This window comes from Falco rusticolus, chromosome 15 (genome assembly GCF_015220075.1).
Source record: "Falco rusticolus isolate bFalRus1 chromosome 15, bFalRus1.pri, whole genome shotgun sequence".
NCBI lineage: Eukaryota > Metazoa > Chordata > Aves > Falconiformes > Falconidae > Falco > Falco rusticolus.
Genome location: NC_051201.1, coordinates 21,901,386 through 21,917,405, shown reverse-complemented (window position 1 = coordinate 21,917,405; position 16,020 = coordinate 21,901,386). Strand labels below are relative to the sequence as shown.

At 64.3% G+C, this 16,020-nt stretch overlaps 2 protein-coding genes across 6 annotated transcripts; both read right to left on the bottom strand.

Annotated features, from left to right (window-relative positions):
• Positions 1 to 338: 338 nt before the first annotated feature.
• DOK4 (docking protein 4) lies at positions 339 to 6,468 on the bottom strand. Of its 3 annotated transcripts, none has more exons than XM_037408873.1 (9): positions 6,402 to 6,468; positions 4,903 to 5,110; positions 3,946 to 4,053; positions 3,146 to 3,260; positions 2,930 to 3,049; positions 2,630 to 2,819; positions 2,177 to 2,315; positions 1,966 to 2,089; positions 339 to 1,873 (listed from the first exon to the last, which is right to left on the bottom strand). In XM_037408873.1, exons 2-9 carry the CDS (start codon positions 4,966 to 4,968, stop codon positions 1,749 to 1,751), a joined length of 987 nt encoding a protein of 328 aa, XP_037264770.1. In that variant the 5' UTR covers positions 4,969 to 5,110; positions 6,402 to 6,468; the 3' UTR covers positions 339 to 1,748. The 3 variants fall into 3 exon arrangements, with proteins under 3 accessions (XP_037264770.1, XP_037264772.1, XP_037264771.1); XM_037408875.1 differs by having other exon boundaries at positions 339 to 1,821; XM_037408874.1 differs by lacking the exon at positions 6,402 to 6,468 and having other exon boundaries at positions 4,903 to 5,601.
• Positions 6,469 to 6,924: 456 nt separating this feature from the next.
• CCDC102A (coiled-coil domain containing 102A) lies at positions 6,925 to 14,161 on the bottom strand. 3 transcript variants are annotated; one of them, XM_037408826.1, is made up of 9 exons: positions 14,084 to 14,161; positions 11,644 to 12,241; positions 10,483 to 10,685; positions 10,259 to 10,367; positions 9,895 to 10,011; positions 9,601 to 9,810; positions 9,159 to 9,329; positions 8,960 to 9,063; positions 6,925 to 7,408 (listed from the first exon to the last, which is right to left on the bottom strand). In XM_037408826.1, exons 2-9 carry the CDS (start codon positions 12,181 to 12,183, stop codon positions 7,168 to 7,170), a joined length of 1,695 nt encoding a protein of 564 aa, XP_037264723.1. In that variant the 5' UTR covers positions 12,184 to 12,241; positions 14,084 to 14,161; the 3' UTR covers positions 6,925 to 7,167. The 3 variants fall into 3 exon arrangements, with proteins under 3 accessions (XP_037264723.1, XP_037264724.1, XP_037264725.1); XM_037408827.1 differs by lacking the exon at positions 6,925 to 7,408 and adding an exon at positions 7,415 to 7,968; XM_037408828.1 differs by lacking the exon at positions 6,925 to 7,408 and adding an exon at positions 7,415 to 7,923.
• Positions 14,162 to 16,020: the final 1,859 nt, after the last annotated feature.

Here is a 16,020-nt window from a genome sequence, read left to right as displayed (position 1 = left end):
TGAAAGTCCTTTGCCTGAGGACTTGGAGCCACCAGTGCCCTGGCCCATCCCTGAAGCCGCAGGCGGCTGGAGGCTAGGGGTGACAGCAGCTGGCATCCTGTTTCGCTCAGGGTTGTTTGATGGAGGGTGGCAACTCGCTTTACCCTTCTCCCCTCCCAAGTGGTGTCAGGGCTTTACTTAACAATGTCCTGGCCACGGCTGGAGGCAAAACAAAGCTTTGAGCCAAGCACCCTGCCAGGAGCATCAGGAAATCTTTCCCCCATCAGCATTTTTCTCTCTGGCAGGCACTACTCCCTCTTGCACTTCCCAAGCGCATTTGGATGGAACAGACAAACAGGAAGGGTGGATAAGGTTGTTTATTCATTGAGCAACTCCTTAAAAAAAAGAAAACCCAAACATTTTTGGTAATAAATGTTAAATCTTTTCCAGATGAGTTGTGTAGTCAGGAAAAGAGAGCGAATTACACCTCTCGCCCAGGGGAGGACGTGCTACTGGGCAGTGCTGGGGTGCTGATGAGCCCCTCCATGCCCTGCTGTGCTGCAGGGAGCAGCATGCTGTCCCCTCGTCCCCTCAGCCACAAGCTACACCAACCCAAGACACAGTATTTACAGAACACAGGTTCCCACATCACAACACTCCCTGTCCCCAAAGCATGGACCTGGAGCTCTAAGGGCAGAAAAAAACCCCACTGACCACCCAACCCAGACCGAAAGAGGACTCCAAAGAAACACCAATGTTTGCACAGCAATAAAAAGATAGCCCTTCTAAAGGAGGTCAATGAATAGGAGAACTAGAAAAAAATCAATTGCTTTTGAGTTCAGCACATGAAGCCCAGCTCCTCCCTGGGTGAGGGCTTTCAACCGGCTGCACCAGCAGGTGAGGAGGGAGCGAGGACAATGGGAATGCAGAGAAACGCGGCTCTTCCCCCAGCAGTGTGGGCTGCTCTGCCCAGGGACTTCTTATATCCACAAAGCTGTCCCTCCAGGGACAGATGCTACTGGCCAAAACTGGTCCCTAGGTTGCCCATCAGCAGATAAACCAGGGGTGTGGCCGGGGGGAGCAGCTGTGGGTAGAGGAGTGAGGGGTGCTGGGGTAGAGGCAGCCCCAAAAAGCTGGGGAGCTCGGCTCTGCCCAGCTGCTCACCCCAGCTGACCCCCCTGGAAGGAAAACCAGTTTCTCCTGAGACATCTCAATTCTACAGCGAGTGTTTAAATAGCTTTGAGAAGTGCAAAAATCAGCTCAGGGGTGGCAGGGCATCCCCACTCTTCACGGGGCAGGGGAGGATGCTGGGACCCTGCACCATCAGCCTGGCATGGTCGCATCCCCCAGCGCTGCTCCATCCCTGCGGTTGGGTGGTGCTCCAGCCTTCCCACCTTGCAGAAAACACACTGACTTTCTTGCCCCCCACCCCCTTCACCTCCCAGCTGGATCCCAAAGAGTCAAAAACCTCTGAGCATCTCTGCCTGAGGGCTCTTCAGCAGCCGTGAAGTTTGCATTCATGTGAGAAGAAAAAATCTCTTACAATACAGCTATTCAATACATATTTCAAGTCAGTCGAGGCTGAGCCAGTCGTCACCTCCACTAGCGCCAGGCCAGGGCACGAGCCAGCGCCTGCTCCTCCAAGGTCCTGGCACAGCGGGTGCCCCAGCTTGGTCGCCCTGTGGACTTGGAGGGGTGGCTGCCTGCGTCCTTACCACCCCCTGGGGAAGAAAAAGGGGACCCCCGCCGCGGTGTCCCCCATTGCCAGCTCACGGGGACGATGTGGGCTCCCTGCTCTCAGGCTTGTCGCATTTGGAGGACTTTGGCTTCAGCAAGATGAACCTGTTGAGGAGGTCGGTGTCCGAGCCAGCCTGGGCGCCCGCGTATGCCTCCCCTGGGGATGAAGCGGAGGGTGGGCTCACCTGGGGGGGATGCCCTGGGGGCTGGAGGAGCAGCAGCTCCTCGGTGGGGGCCAGGGACACTCACCAGCGTAACTGGATGACTCGGCCATGTTCTGGGAGCCGGTGATGTGGTGCCAGTAGGCGCTGCGGGGCAGCATGGTGGTGGGGGTGCAGGGGTAGGAGAAGTGCTCGGTGCCCTTGTTCAGCAGCTGCAGTGGATGAGAGAGGGGTGAGGTTGACACGGGGTGCCCCCAGCTCCCCCCCGAGCTGTGTCCCCAGGGTGGGCTGGAGCTCACCCTGACATTCTTCTCCATTTCCAGCAGGACCCTCTTGTGCTGCTCGGCAATGGCCAACGTGGCATTGTGCACGCGCTGGTAGATCTGCTCACCCTCCTGCGTCTGGAAGGTGTAGAGACCTTCCCCTGCATCACACATCCTGAGGGGACAGGGCACGGGGCATCACTGGGGTCCCCAAGCCAAGGGATAATAAAAAATACACACCCCAGGTGGCAGCTGGCCCAGCTTCCCACGCTTTTATTGCTGTCCCTACGGCCCCTCCACGGTGCTGAGCTGGGACCAGAACCAGCTCCAAACCTCCCCAGCCATAGGGCACCCTATGTGGCCATGGCCATCACCCCGGCGTCAGGCCTGCCCTGGGGTGATGGCTGCAGTGCCACCTCCTGGTGCACCCAGCAGGGTGGAGGCACCCAGCGATGGTGGTCCCCAGTCCCAGCAAGGGTGACATCTCACCGTCCGGCCTCAAATGTGAAGCGGGTGGCATCGCGCCCGTAGCGACGCAGGGAGCAAAGGGGCCAGGAGACCAGCTTCACCCGGGGGTTGTGCGTGTCCCAGAGGTAGATGTTTTCGTGGGTGATCTGCAGCTTGCACTCGCCGTAAACGTCCAGGTTGGGGCAGGGGAGGAGGAACACGTTGAACCGGTCTGGAGAAGGGGGGAAAAAAAAAAAAAAATTTAAATGATAATAATCGGGGGGGGGGGGGGGGGCATAGCAAGGCCAAGCCCCGGGGAAGTGCCCGCCGCCACGTGCTCACCCGTCTGCTCGCACTGCACGCCGGGCGCCAGCAGGTCGGGCTCCCCCAGGCTGATGTCGTTCAGGCGGGCCCCCAGGCACTCCACCGACAGCGTCTTGTACCACTCCTCCGCCTCCAGCTCTGCAAGGCACCACGGCAGCCCCTGGGCAACCCTGGCCACACCGGGGTGTCCCACCCGGCACCCCCCGCCCCGCTGCCCTGGGCTCTGCCCCATACCCGAATCGCAGGTGAAGGTTCGGGCCGAGTCATCGGTGAAGACGATGGCCACAGCCTGCCTCTTGGTCTCCTTGGGCAGCCGCGTGATGCATTTGACATTGCTGATCTCGGTCACCTGCGGAGGATGTGGGGTGTCACCGAGGACTGCACCCAGACCCCGGCTGCTGCACCCAGACCCCGGACCCCACTGCACCCAGACCCCGAAAGCTGCACCCAGACCCCGGCCCCCGCTGCACCCAGACCCCAACTGCTGCACCCAGACCCCGGACCCCGCTGCACCCGGACCCCGAAAGCTGCACCCAGACCCCAACTGCTGCACCCAGACCCCAACTGCTGCACCCGGACCCCGAAAGCTGCACCCGGACCCCGAAAGCTGCACCCAGACCCCAACTGCTGCACCCAGACCCCAACTGCTGCACCCGGACCCCGAAAGCTGCACCCAGACCCCGGCCCCCGCTGCACCCAGACCCCAACTGCTGCACCCAGACCCCAACTGCTGCACCCGGACCCCGAAAGCTGCACCCAGACCCCAACTGCTGCACCCAGACCCCAACTGCTGCACCCGGACCCCGAAAGCTGCACACAGACCCCGGCCCCCGCTGCACCCAGACCCCAACTGCTGCACCCAGACCCCAACTGCTGCACCCAGACCCTGGCCCCTGCTGCGCCCGGACCCAGCCGCATCCCACCAGAGCACAGGGGGCAACAGCCACCCAGCTCCAGCCCACCAATTTCAGGCAAGAAAGGAATCGCTGTGGCCCCTGTGCAGCGCCCCAGCACCCCCCAGCACGCCCCCTCACCTTGGGGCACCCACGCAGGCATGCCGACTTCTCATCTGGATACTTCTCCAGGCGCTGGGGCCCTTTGCTGGAGGATTTCCGGAAGACCAGCCAGCACCGCCGGTAGATCTGCCGGACAGAGAGCGCTGGTGGCTGCTGCGGTGCAGGTGGGGGTCCCTGTCCCCACTCCATCCCCTTCCCCAGGACCCCTGCCCAGTCCTGCCGACTCTGCTGGCCTGGGAGCAGGAGGGAATGGTGGGGATATCCCAGGGCTTCCATCACCCACCCCCACCCTGTCAACACTAATTACAGAGCGTAATTAATGAGCATGGGTAAGGCTCCCAAGGGGACCCCCCATCCTGGCATCTCCCCATCCCCTCTCCCACAGCCCCTGCCTCCAGAGTTGGCGGAACCATTGCCTCCAGGCATGTCCCCCACCTCAAGCCTGCTCCCTCTTTGTTCTCCCTAATTAGCGTGAAATTACCCAGCATGCTTGTTGCTGCCAGCTCTGAGTGATGAAGGCGGGCGACCAAACCCCCTGACCCTCCACCTATGGGTGCTGCACTCCAGCATCCCTCTAATAGGCAGCCCCCCCACTGGCATGGGACATCCCCGGTGCCAAAACGGGGTGTGGAGGGAAACTGAGGCATGGGGGGAGGGGGGTCAGGGACAGCCCCCAAAGCCCCATGGTGACCCGTGTCTGGTGAGGGGATGCCACCCCGTTCAGGAGCCAGTCAGTGCAGGATCAGGCCCCGGGGGCTGCCGGATGATTTGGGTACCAACAAGTGGCCCACCCCTGCCCCCATGCTGCCACCCCTGCCCCCAAATGATGCTTATTCAACCCCAAACCAGGGGTGCAGGCTGCCGCAAGAGCTGACATGGCTGGGCCCCCCATCCACGTCACCCCTCGCAGCAGCTGGCACCCCAAATCCACGGGTGCCACTCCCCGCCCCCCCATTCCTTGAGACCCCCACTCACCCCCAGCTTCTTGCTCTTCATCCTCACATAGCCTTGCTTGATGATGTCGTTAAAATTTGTCGCCATGGTGATGGCCTGATGGGGCGCGGAATATTTTGGGAGGGGGGGGCTGCCTTCACATTCGCCCCCCCCCCTCCATCCTCTTCCCCCGTACCCCCCCTGCCTCACTGCTGGCCCAGCTTGGTGCTAGTGGCATCCCCCATCCTGGCTGGAAAAAAGAAATGACAGATCGATGGGTGACATCTTCCTCCTCCTCCTCCTCTTCCTCCTCCCTTCTTTGCCTGAACCATCTGAGTGGAACAGTCCGGCGTTAACCCCTGCCAGCACGGCTGTGCCAGGTGGGCATGCACGAGTGGTGCCCTGCCACCAGCCCCAGCGTGTGTCCCAAGGGACACCCACACTGGACCTTGCCCACGGGTCTCCACTGCCTGTGGCACTGCCCCTCCTTCCCCCTGGACCACTCGCCTGGGCACCAACACGGGTCAGTCGCTCGCCATCAGTAGGGTTCAGTGTTAACGACCTCCTGCCCCAGCCAGGCTGGCTCTGCTGTGGGGTGTTTCAGCCCCGGGCGCCAAAGGCACCCTGGCTCCCAACCTCGCACCCCCGGCACGACCCAGCCTCCCTCCGGGCCCACCGGGAGCTCGGCCTCGCTCAGCCTGGTCCCCACCTGGTCCCTCCACTCCGTGGCTGGGGGTGATCAGCCCCAGGGCGGTGGGACCAGGCGGGGACCAGGTTCCTTTCCCAGCCTGACACCCCACCCCCCCCCCCCAGAAGACAGTAACCTTGGAAACGGGATGGGGCCACCCCCAGGGATGCTCGGGAGCCAGGCTGCTCCGGGCCGGTGACGCCCTGGTCCCCAAGCCCCGGCACCGCGGGGCGGGGGAGGGGGGTCCAGCCCCATCCAGCTCAGCAGGGCCAGCCCGGAGGGGCCACCCCGCAGCCGCTGCACCCCGGCACCCCCCAGGCACCGCAGCCACGGCCCGGCCGGGTGCCAGCGGCACGGCTCGTGTCCCCCCGAGCCGGGCTGGCCCCGCGGCCTGGGACCCCCGGGGCTGCTCTGGGGCGGCTCGCGGCCCGCCGGGACCAGGGCTGGGGGCGAGGGGACCTGGGGGGGCCGCACCCTGGGGACCCTCCGCTGTCCCGAGAGGGACTGGGGCCAGCGCCCACCTCTGAGGGGAATATCCCCCACCATGCCCCCGCCACTCCATGGCCCCCAGCCCATCCCCCACCCCACGCACATGAGCACCCCAAGGGAATTCAGAGATGCTGGAGGGCAGCTCCTGCCCCCCTCCCCGATCTGTCACCTCGGTCACCCCCAAACCCGGGCACCTCCATCGCCCCCAGGTCTCCGCCGCTCCCACCGGCATCCTCCCTCCCCGCGCTGCCCCCCCCGCCGGGCCCCCCCGCCACTTGTCACCCCGAACCTCGGCCAAGCCCCGTCCGGTGTGTCCCCCCCAGCCCCGCAACCGCTCCCGCGCCGCGCCGTGCCGCGGCCTCACCCGCCTCCTCGCGGCAGCCGCCGGCCCCGGCGTCCGGCTCCGCGTCGCTGCGAGCCCTGGAGCTGCGCGGCCCCGCCCGTACCGGCCCCGCCCCTCCAGGCCCCGCCCCCGGTGCCCCGCCCCCTCCCCCCACCCCCACCCGCCCCGGGCTGCCTCCTCCGTCCCTCCGGGCCCGGCCTCGCCCGGCCCGGCCCAGCCCGAGCCACACCCGGCCGCCCTGGGTTTCCTGCCCGCACATCGTTAGGCTTCAGAGTGAACGCCCCGTGGAGACCGACGGGCGGCGGCAGCCTCCCGCCGCGCCGCTGTCCCGGGCTGTCCCTCGGCTCAGGCAGCCATCTCCTCGTCCCCATCCCCCCCTTCTGTGCTCCCCAAAACGCTGCTTTTCAGGGCCCCCACTGAAACTGCCTGCAGGCGCCTCCACCCCTGCAGCCTCATTTGTCGGGCCATAAAAAAATGAATAATCGCTGGAAATAAATGGGCATTAAAAAGAAAAAAAACCAACACACGAGCAGCAAAAGAGCCATGCTTTTAGCCAATCAATTAAAAGGCATAGCGAGGGGATTAGCTCACTGAAATATCAATTTTTAATAAGGTTGTGTCTGAGCTCCTCCAAAGCCCCGTGAGGCCCTGCTCAGTGGGGGATGGGCTGCAGGGGCTTGGGCTGGGGTGGTCAGCACCCAGGGGTGAGCACCCCCGCACCCACGGGCCAGCACCTCTGCCTGCCCGCTGCAGCCCTGCAGAAACAGGCCCCTCTGCAGCCACAGCGTCACCAGCCGCCCCCCAGCCCCGCTTCTCTGGCAGAGTCACAGGTTTTACCCGAGCTGGGCTCGTCCCCGGCGTGGGGGCAGCGATGGCAGTGGGGTGACACCACAGCCATGCAGCCAGCCCCCTGTGCAGCTTGCAGAGTAAATGCTGTTTCTCCCCAGTGTTGTCCCTTCCATCCTTGCTCCCACGTGGAGACAAACCAGCATCTCAAGCCACTGCCAGAGCCTGGGCCCCTCTGGGCTCTGTATTTATAATAAAAAAATTCATATACAAATACATACATATATATAATATATATATATAAAAAAAAGTGGGCAGGAGAGTGTGGCCGGTTACAGGGCCTGGTGCCCCTCTCTGCCCTGCGCTTCCTCCTCCTGGGCTGCTCAATGATGCCAGCTTTCGTGGCCACATCTGTGTCCCAGGAGATGCTGGTGGCCGAGGGGCACTGGATACTGTCCAAGAGGCAGCGGGCTTGGAGCATCCCTGGGCAAAGTCCTCCCCACCACTCTGTGCCCCAGGCTCCCCATCTACAGGAGGGTCACCATGTGGCTGGGTCCCGCGGTGACAGGCACTTGTGGGCAGAGGACCACCGTGGGACGTCCCCGTGGTGGTGGCACCTGGCCCTGGGCTCTAGGGCACCTGGATCTGCAGGTCCTCATCCTCGTCGGGGTCGCTGGTGCCATCCCCGGCGTCATCGGGGCTGAAGCGGGCACTGCGCATCTTGCTGAAAAGCGGGGCGCTCTGCTGCCGCCGCAGCCTGCCAAGGGAGAGCTGCCAGGGTGGGGGGCGGCGGGGCGCAGCCCTGGGGGGATGCCAAAGCCAAGCCTGTCCCCCTGCACCCCTACAGCATGACTGCACCCTGGTGGGACCCCATTTCTGCAGCTCCCACTAAGCTCTGGGTGCAGGACCAGCCCCCCCAGCCAGGGGCCAACCCTCTGGTGTGGGGCTGGGGACCCCAAACGATGCTCAGCACAAGAGGGCATCAGCTTAAACCCTCCAGGGCCGAACACCGCCACGCCGAGCATCTCAGACCCAGCCGAGAGTGCAGTGCAGGGAGAAGTTGTCCCCCTGAAATGGGGATCCCCCTGCAAATAAAACAAGAGTCCCCATTCCTGGGAGCCTGCAGTGGTTTTAGCTCCTCACTCGCCCTTGCATGAAAGTTCAATGAAAATTTATGAAGCAAATATGAAACCAAAAGGCCCAGGACCTGGTCAGATCCAACCAGTTTGCAGCATTTTACTGGAAAGCATGAATTATTTAAGAACATGCACATGGGGAGGCTGGAGAGGGTGAAGAAGAAGCCTCCATTATTCCTCCATGATTTAATGAATATGTCCCAATAAAATAAAGAAAGATGATAAACACAACCCTCCCAGCGCCTCCCAGAGACGTGGCATTGATCTCTCACAGCCACTTCAGCTCTTTACTGCTAGAGATGAAGTGAGGCTCGGGAAAGTTTTTAAGGGCAATAAAACCCACCTCTCATCTCCCCAAACTGGCGTGGGAACCTCAGAGCTTGCCCTGGCCCCGTTTACTGGCAGGTGAAACTGGGCTGTACTGGTCTGCAGGCTGGTTGAACTGGGAGGTGAATGCCATCCAGCCTGCAGTGGAGTGAAGGCTGCCCCACGGGTGGCTGCACCCTGCCCGCTGAGGATGTCTGAGGCACTTTGGCCATGCTTAGCCCAGGGTTCAACCGGGCAAATGCTGGCTGAGGGGTGGTGGCAGGGAGAACGTCATCTCACCCATGGGTCCTTGCTGGTCCCCACTGTGGCCCACCCTGGTCCCCCACTCACCGCGACTGCAGATGCTCCAGCTGCACCTGGAAGCTCTCACTCTGCTCCGTCTGCTCATCTAGCGACCGCTGCAGCTTCCGTGTCTGGTTGTGGGCTTCATCCAGCTGCAGGTGGGATGGGAAGGGACGAGGCTGTTGGCAGTCACAGGGGGCATGGAGCTGCCCACCCCAACTCTCTGCACCAGCACAAGCTTCCCTACCTCGTCCTCCGCTTGGGCCAGCTCCTTCTTCAGCTCCTCCACCCTCAGGCGCAGCTTCTTCACCTCGCCCTCATGCTGTTCCACGCGACGGTTGGCATGAGCCAGCTCGGCCATCTTCTCCTGGTACTGCTTCTTCAGCTTGGTATGGATGTGCTTCAGGTCAGCCAGCTCCTGCAGTGGGCACGGGGTGGGGGGCTGAGAGGGGCTGAGAGCCATCCCATGCTGCGAGTGCCCCCATCTCCCTCCCCAGGGACCCCTCCCAGTGCCCCACCGCATGACAGAGGAGCTGGTGGAGCAAGGATGGGGGTCACTACCGCCCCTTAGACAAAGGGTGGTGGCAGAGTCAGGGCTTGAGGAGGTCCTGGGGGATGCCAAGCCACCACGGAAACGGCAGGGTCACCCAGGGAGCGGGTGGCAGGGCATGGGACCACCTCCATGGCACCTTGTTCTTCTCGAAGAGCTCAGCCTGGATGGTTTTGAGGTCGGTGTCCAGGGTGCTGGCCGTCTGGCGCCGCTTGCGAGCCAGCACCTCCTCCAGGTCCTCAATCTGTGCCCGCAGCTTCTTGTTCTCCCGTTCCAAGTTGAGCTTCTCCGTCTCCAGCCGCTCCCGCCGGCCCCACTCGGCTGCATTCTCTGCCTGCAGCCGCTCCATCTGGGACAGGGACACGGGATGGCCAGGGGCAGCAGGGACTCCCCTCGCTGTCCCCTTCAGCCCCTACACTGGGATTCAGCTCACCTCCGCGCGCAGCTCGGCCAGCTTCTTGTCCATGCTGGAGCGAGCGCCCAGCTCGTCCTCCAGGTCCTCGGAGATGCGCCCCAGCTCGTCCTGGTGGATCTCCTTCAGGATGTTGAGCTGGGGACACACACACACAGCACCCAAGATGGCAGCAAGCACCCATCTTGTGCCACTCAAGTCCTGCCTGCACTCGTCCACCCATCCTCTGTGGATGGACTGACTGGCTCAAGAGCGTTAATTAAGACCCTTAATGAACACCCCAGAGTTGGGGAGGTGGCTGTGGATCACCATGTCCAACCACTGGGACATGCCACCTTCTGGGGGACAGGCTACCCACCAGGGCACCCCTGCTCCCTTCACTCACCTGCTTCATCACCTCCTGCTTGTTCTTGTTGAGCTCCTCGTATTTGATCTTCCACTGGCTGAGCTCACCCTCCAGCTTCTCGATGCTCTTGCTGAGCGCCAGCTTATCCCTGGGGAGAGGCAATGCTGGTGACAGCTGGCAGGACCCCATGGGACATCCCATCCTGGTGGGGACCAGTCTGGCCTTGGCTGGTGCCCCATGAGGATGATACCCCAAGCACTCACTCCCGCTCCTTGAGCAGCACTTTTTGGGACTCATCCAGCCGCAGCTTGAGGGCAGTGACTTTGGTGGCGTCCTCCTCCACGACGCTGACATCGTCCCAGAGCAGGCGGCTGCGTTCCTGGCGGGAGAAAGAGGCCCGGGGCCCCCGCTGCTCCCAGCTCTCGTCCTGCTTGCTCGTCAAGATGTTTTCCATCAACTCCTGCTCCTGTGGCGCCGTGGGTGGCCCAGCAAAGGGGAGAGGGTGAGGGGGCAGCCCAGGCTTCCCACCCCCTACAGCACCCGACCTTCACCCTGTAACAAAGCCAGACCTAGCAGCATCCCTCCCTCCGGTCCCCAGGGACCCCCTGAGGCTGACGGAGAGGGACCCACCCTCCCAGGGGAGCTCCCATTCACCACCACGCTCTGCTGCCGGCTCCCTGCCTCCCTGCAAATCTGGGATGGATAATACCGATTTATTACGCTAACCTTGCTGCGACCACCATGCGGGTGATCTTCTACCAGGCTCCACAAGCGCATGGTAAATGAGCTGCAGGGGTTTTCTGGGGACAGGACATCCCCAGGGACCAAGCAGGGAGCCCGCAGGGCATGCTCAGATTAGTCTCAGATTTGCCACTCAGCAGCTCTGCCATCGGTGGACTGAACCAGCGCGGCGCGGCACCCTGAGCAGCAACATCTGTGTCGTGACAGAGCCAACAGCAGCAGAGAAGGGAGCACAGCAGCTGGGAGCAGCTCTGGGGAGTCTCTCGTGTCCCCTCCTTCCTCCTCCCTTCAGCACAGACGTCCGCCAGAAGCCCATACGGACACTCTGGCATCGGAGTCGTTGCTAGCAAGACGCCACCAGTGCTGCTGAAGCCACTGTCCCCTAAAGTGGCACAGGCTTCTGCCTAACGCCTCCAAAGGGAAAGCCCTGAGAAAGGGACCAGAGCCAGCACCAAGGTGATCTCGCTGCATAGGGCTATGAGTGTCCTGGACCCCCCCCATGACACTGCTCTTGAGAGGGGTCTGAGCCCCTCCGCTGCTCCAAGGGATCTGCCGCACGCTGCCCACCTCTGTGGGCAGGGAGTGGCCCCATGGGCATGGCAGGCAGTGGTAGCTTGGGGGTGCATGAGGGGAGCTGCTGGGGGTCAGGAGACCCCCCCCCCAGCACCCAGTCACCCTCTCACCTTGGCTTTTTGGGGTGCCTCAGCCCCCACATCCCGCACAGGCTCATGCTCAGGGTCAGCTTCTCCCTCTGCCCCGTCGGCAGCAGGTGGGCTGCAGGTGCCGTGCCGGCCGTGGAGCCGTGCCTGTGGCCGTGCTGGTGGCGGGCGCTCCTCCGGCCGGTCACGGTCACGGTCGCGGCGCAGGCCAGCCAGCTCCTTGGTGAGGGCCTCCAGGCGATGCCGCAGCTGCCGCACCTCCTCGCGGGCACGGTTGCGCTCAGCCCGCACCTTGCTCCACTTCTCCCGCCAGTTGGCCGTGCAGTCCGACCACCACCGCATCGTCTTCTCCATCTGGGCCGCCCGCGCCCGCGCCTCCTCCAGCTCCCGCAGCCGCAGCTCCTCACGCCCTTCCCAGTCCCCTTCCAGCAACGCCGGGGGGGGCCCGGGCGATGGCGTCCCGCTGGGGGGGGACGGGGAGGGCTCGGGGGCCAGCAGGGCCAGCAGCGAGCCCCCCGGCAGCGGCGGGGAGCCAGCCAGGCGCGAGGCCCCACTCTGGCTCATGGTGGGTGTCCCCTAGGGCATGGCCGGCACTGTTGGGGTGGCACCTCCACCTGGGGACCTGTGGGAGAGAGAAGGGGTCAGGGCAGCCCAGGGGGCTGCAGGAGGCGGCTGTGGGGCTGGGAGGGAAGGCGAGCACAGTCCCTGGTTTCGGGGGGCAGCACGCTGAGCAATGAGGTCCCAGCACAGACCCTGGTGATGGCCCAAGCAAGGAGCTGAGTGATGGCTCCCACCACGTCCCCAGCGAGGACCCTGGTGGGGTTTCCAGTGGGGATCCCTGTGAGGTCCCTGGTGATGGCCCCAGCAGGGTCACCAGCAGAGGCCATGGTGAGGTCCCCAGCAAGGACCACAGCCTCCTGCCCGGCCACCAGCACCCTGTCCCAGTCTGGCACTGCAGCAGGCACCTGCCTGACCTGGGGCACTTCAGCCAGCGCACTGGAGGCAATGTCTTAACATCATCTGGGTGATGTTACCCACACGAGGTCATCTGGATGACATCACCTGTGGGCCTCTAAGAGTGTTCCTGGTGCTGTGGTGGGGTTGGGGGTACCCCGGCTGCACCCCAGCAGCTCCAGCGAGGGTCACGGCCCTGACTGGGAACCAGCAAGGCAGGAGCAGCTACAGCGCTGCTGGGCATGCATGGCAGCAGGACGCGTGCCAGGGTGGGATGCATGCCGGGATGGGGATGCGTGCTGGAGTGGGATGCGTGTTGGGGTGGGATGGGGATGTGTGCCGGGACAGGATGCATGTTAGGGCGGGATGCATGCTGGGGCCAGATGTGTGCCAGGGTGGGATGCATGTCGGGGTGGGATGCGTGCTGGGGCAGGATGAGTGCCGGGGCAGCCGGCCGCACTCTCCAGTGACGCCACAACAAAGGGCCAGTGCTGGCCGCCTACGTCCCGGCACGGCCCTCACGGCCCGGCTTGGCCAGGGAAAAACCGCCCCGGGAAACCGTAATGGGCGGCTGCTGCGCGCCCTAATGGGATAAGTGCAGGGGCCGCGCCACAGCCCCCCCGCAGGCGCAGCCCTGACCTGCCGCCAGACCCGGCTGGGCCGGGAGGGCCGGTGCGGGAGCGGCGGGAGCAGCAGCCGCTGGCGGCGGAGCGCTTGGCCCGGGGAGGGGAATCCGCCTCCCTGACGGTACGTGCGGAAACGGTGAATCGGTCACCGCCGAGGCCGGCCCCGGCCTGCGCCCTCCTGCTGCCGGCGCGGCGGCTGCCGCGGGGGGAGCCCCGGGCCCGGCGGCATCAGCCCCGGCAGAGCCCCGGCCGCTGGGCAGCGTCCACCGCGGAGCGCCCGCGGGAGCGCAACGCCCGTGCGATGCCCACGGGAGCACCCGCCGCCCCGCAGCGCCGGCACCGGAGCGGCACCCGCGGGGCGCACGCACGGGCCGGGGGCACCCCGGGGTGCTCGCGGGGAGCACGCGTGGGGCGCCGGCACCCGCACGGCCCGCGGGAGCGCGCGTGGCTCGCGGCAGCCCACGGACGCCGCGGCGCGCGCCCCGGCCCGTCCCGGCCTCCCGGCGGGGGGCGGCACCGCCCGCCCCCCGCGCCTCCCCATTGGCTGCGGACGCCGCCACTCCGCCGCCAGCGGTGACGCGGCCCGGCCCGCGGGAGCCGCCGCATTCCTCCGCGCCCGGCCCGCCCGGCCCGGCCCGGCCGGTACCGCCTGGCGCCGCTGGGCCCGGTTCGGCTCGGTCTGGCATCGCCCGGCTCGGCTCGGCTCCGCCCGGCTCGGCTTGGCTCCGCCTGGCCCCGCCCGGTCCGGCCCGGCGCGGACCCCCCCCACCCCAAAGTTTGCCGCAAGTTTCCCGCCGCCGCGGCAGCGCCGGTGCCGCCGCCCGCCCGCCCGCCCGCCCGGCCCGGCCCTGCCCTGCCCGGCCCGGCCCGGCCCGGCCCCTCACCCGTGTCGGCGCGGCTGCGGTGCGGGAGCCAGCGCGGGCCGGGGCGCTGCCGGCCGAGTCTCCTCCTCCTCCCCCTCCTCCTCCTCCTTCCCCCCGCTCCCGCCCCCCGCCCGCGCCCGGGGGGCCGGTCCCGCCGCCGGAGCCCGGCCCGTGCCCGCGGGTGCGCGTCCTGCCGCCGCGTGGGCATCCGCGCTGCTTTTGGCACGGGGGGGAGGGGTGTCGCTCGTGTGCGCGTGCTTGCACGCGTGGGTCTCCGCGCGGTTACACTCGTGGGGCCTTTACACGGCTGCTTGCACTTGGGGGGCCGTGCACGGCAATGCGTGCCCATGTTGTGCGTGGGTGCACACTGGCGCGCTTGCACACGTGTGCAGGCGGGTGTTCGCCCACGAGGGAGCTCGCTCGCGAGTGTTTCTGCAGGTGTTTGTACGTGTAGGTGGGTCGCACAGAAGTGTCTGCACCGAGGAGTCCATGGGCAGCAATGCCTGCACACGGACGTGCACGGGTGTTTGTACAGGCTGTGCACACCAGCACGCTGGCACACGAGTGTGTTGCACGCTGCTGCTTGGACGCAAGAGGTTGCACGCTGCCATTGGCATGCGGTTGCTGCTGCTCATGGGTGCTTGCCGACATGCACAAGAGCTCCCTGGTGGGGTATTTGCACACGTGAGCATGGTGCACGGAGAGGCTTGCACAGACACGTGCTCACACACATCTGCGTGGCATTTGCATGCAGGAATGCTGGCGCACAAGTGTGATGCACGTGGGGCTGCAGCTGCCAGACTTCAGCTTGGCCGTCAGCTTCTTTCCAGCCTGGGCCCCATCAGGGTGGCTGCACCGGAGCAGGCCTGACACTTTTTCCCTGTGGTTCTGCCTGCTCCCGCAGGATTTGCATTGCTTTGCTCCAAATCCATGAGTCGGACATTGCGGCTTTGCAGGGGACCTGGCAGGGATGGGACATCCCCACCTGAGTGTCCCCATGGGTAAGTGTCCCCCAGCCAGCCACACGGCACTGTCCACATCATCCCCACACATCCCGGTGCTGGCTCCTGACCAAGCAGCAAAGCCCCAAACCACCATTTTCTCCCAGTAGTTTTCCCTTTGCTGAATGCTTTTCAGCCAAAAAAATGGGAAATACAAGCGGCCAAGAGGATTTGTGTCCCACAGGAGGTGGAGATGATGCCATAGGACACTGAGACCCTTTTCTCCCCCAGCATCTAGCAAAGCAGGGAAAAAGAAAACAAATTAAAGCAAAACTTCAAATGCCCCTGCGTGTTCTTTCCAAGCCCGGTATTCCTCTGCTGGAAATGACCGCAAAAAGCTGGAGGCAGGGGATGCTTTGCTCTCCCACGCCCCTATCCCTGCATTTTGCGCCAGGGAAGCCTGAACCAGCAGCGTCACTTGCAGCCGCAAAGCGATTCTGCAGGTGGTTTGGCCAGAGCTGCCGGTGTGTGCTGGCGCGTTGGGGTTTTAACCCACTCCCGGCACTAAAACCAGGCTTTGAAAGCCGGCAGTTTTTTCAGGTGTCTTTACTCTTTGTTTAAATGTGCACATCTTGGTGACACCAGCAGGTTCGAGGGTGCGTTGCAGCATCCTGGGATCTGTGGGTTCTGCCCTTGCAAAAATCAAACCACCTTGGTCCAGAGCATGTCACCTTAAGGATGTGGACAGTGACCCATCTCTGTGGTCCGTGGACCATCCTCCTGGCACCCTTCTCTGGTTCCAGGTTTCCTGCCTGGCCCAGGGTGCCTGGCCATGCCCAGCAGATCCCCTTAAATCCATCCCCAAAGGGCTCCCATCCTCAGAGTGGGTCGGACAGAAGCAAATGGCTGCCCCACGCTATGAATTGAGACCTGGAGACTCATTGCATGAGTGGCTGCAGGCACTGGGCAGGCACAGGGTGGCATGGCTGCTCTGGGGCAGGCACCAGCATGGCCAAG

Coding starts and splice junctions, on each gene's coding strand:
- CCDC102A (XM_037408826.1), bottom strand. CDS start 12,183: ATGAGCCAGAGTGGGGCCTCGCGCCTGGCTGGCTCCCCGCCGCTGCCG. Junction 10,686..11,643: donor AGGCACCCCAAAAAGCCAAG/GTGAGAGGGTGA, acceptor ACGGCGCCACAG/GAGCAGGAGTTGATGGAAAA. Junction 10,012..10,258: donor AGCAGGAGGTGATGAAGCAG/GTGAGTGAAGGG, acceptor GTGTGTCCCCAG/CTCAACATCCTGAAGGAGAT.
- DOK4 (XM_037408873.1), bottom strand. CDS start 4,968: ATGGCGACAAATTTTAACGACATCATCAAGCAAGGCTATGTGAGGATG. Junction 2,090..2,176: donor AAATGGAGAAGAATGTCAGG/GTGAGCTCCAGC, acceptor CATCCACTGCAG/CTGCTGAACAAGGGCACCGA. Junction 1,874..1,965: donor CGAGTCATCCAGTTACGCTG/GTGAGTGTCCCT, acceptor CTTCATCCCCAG/GGGAGGCATACGCGGGCGCC.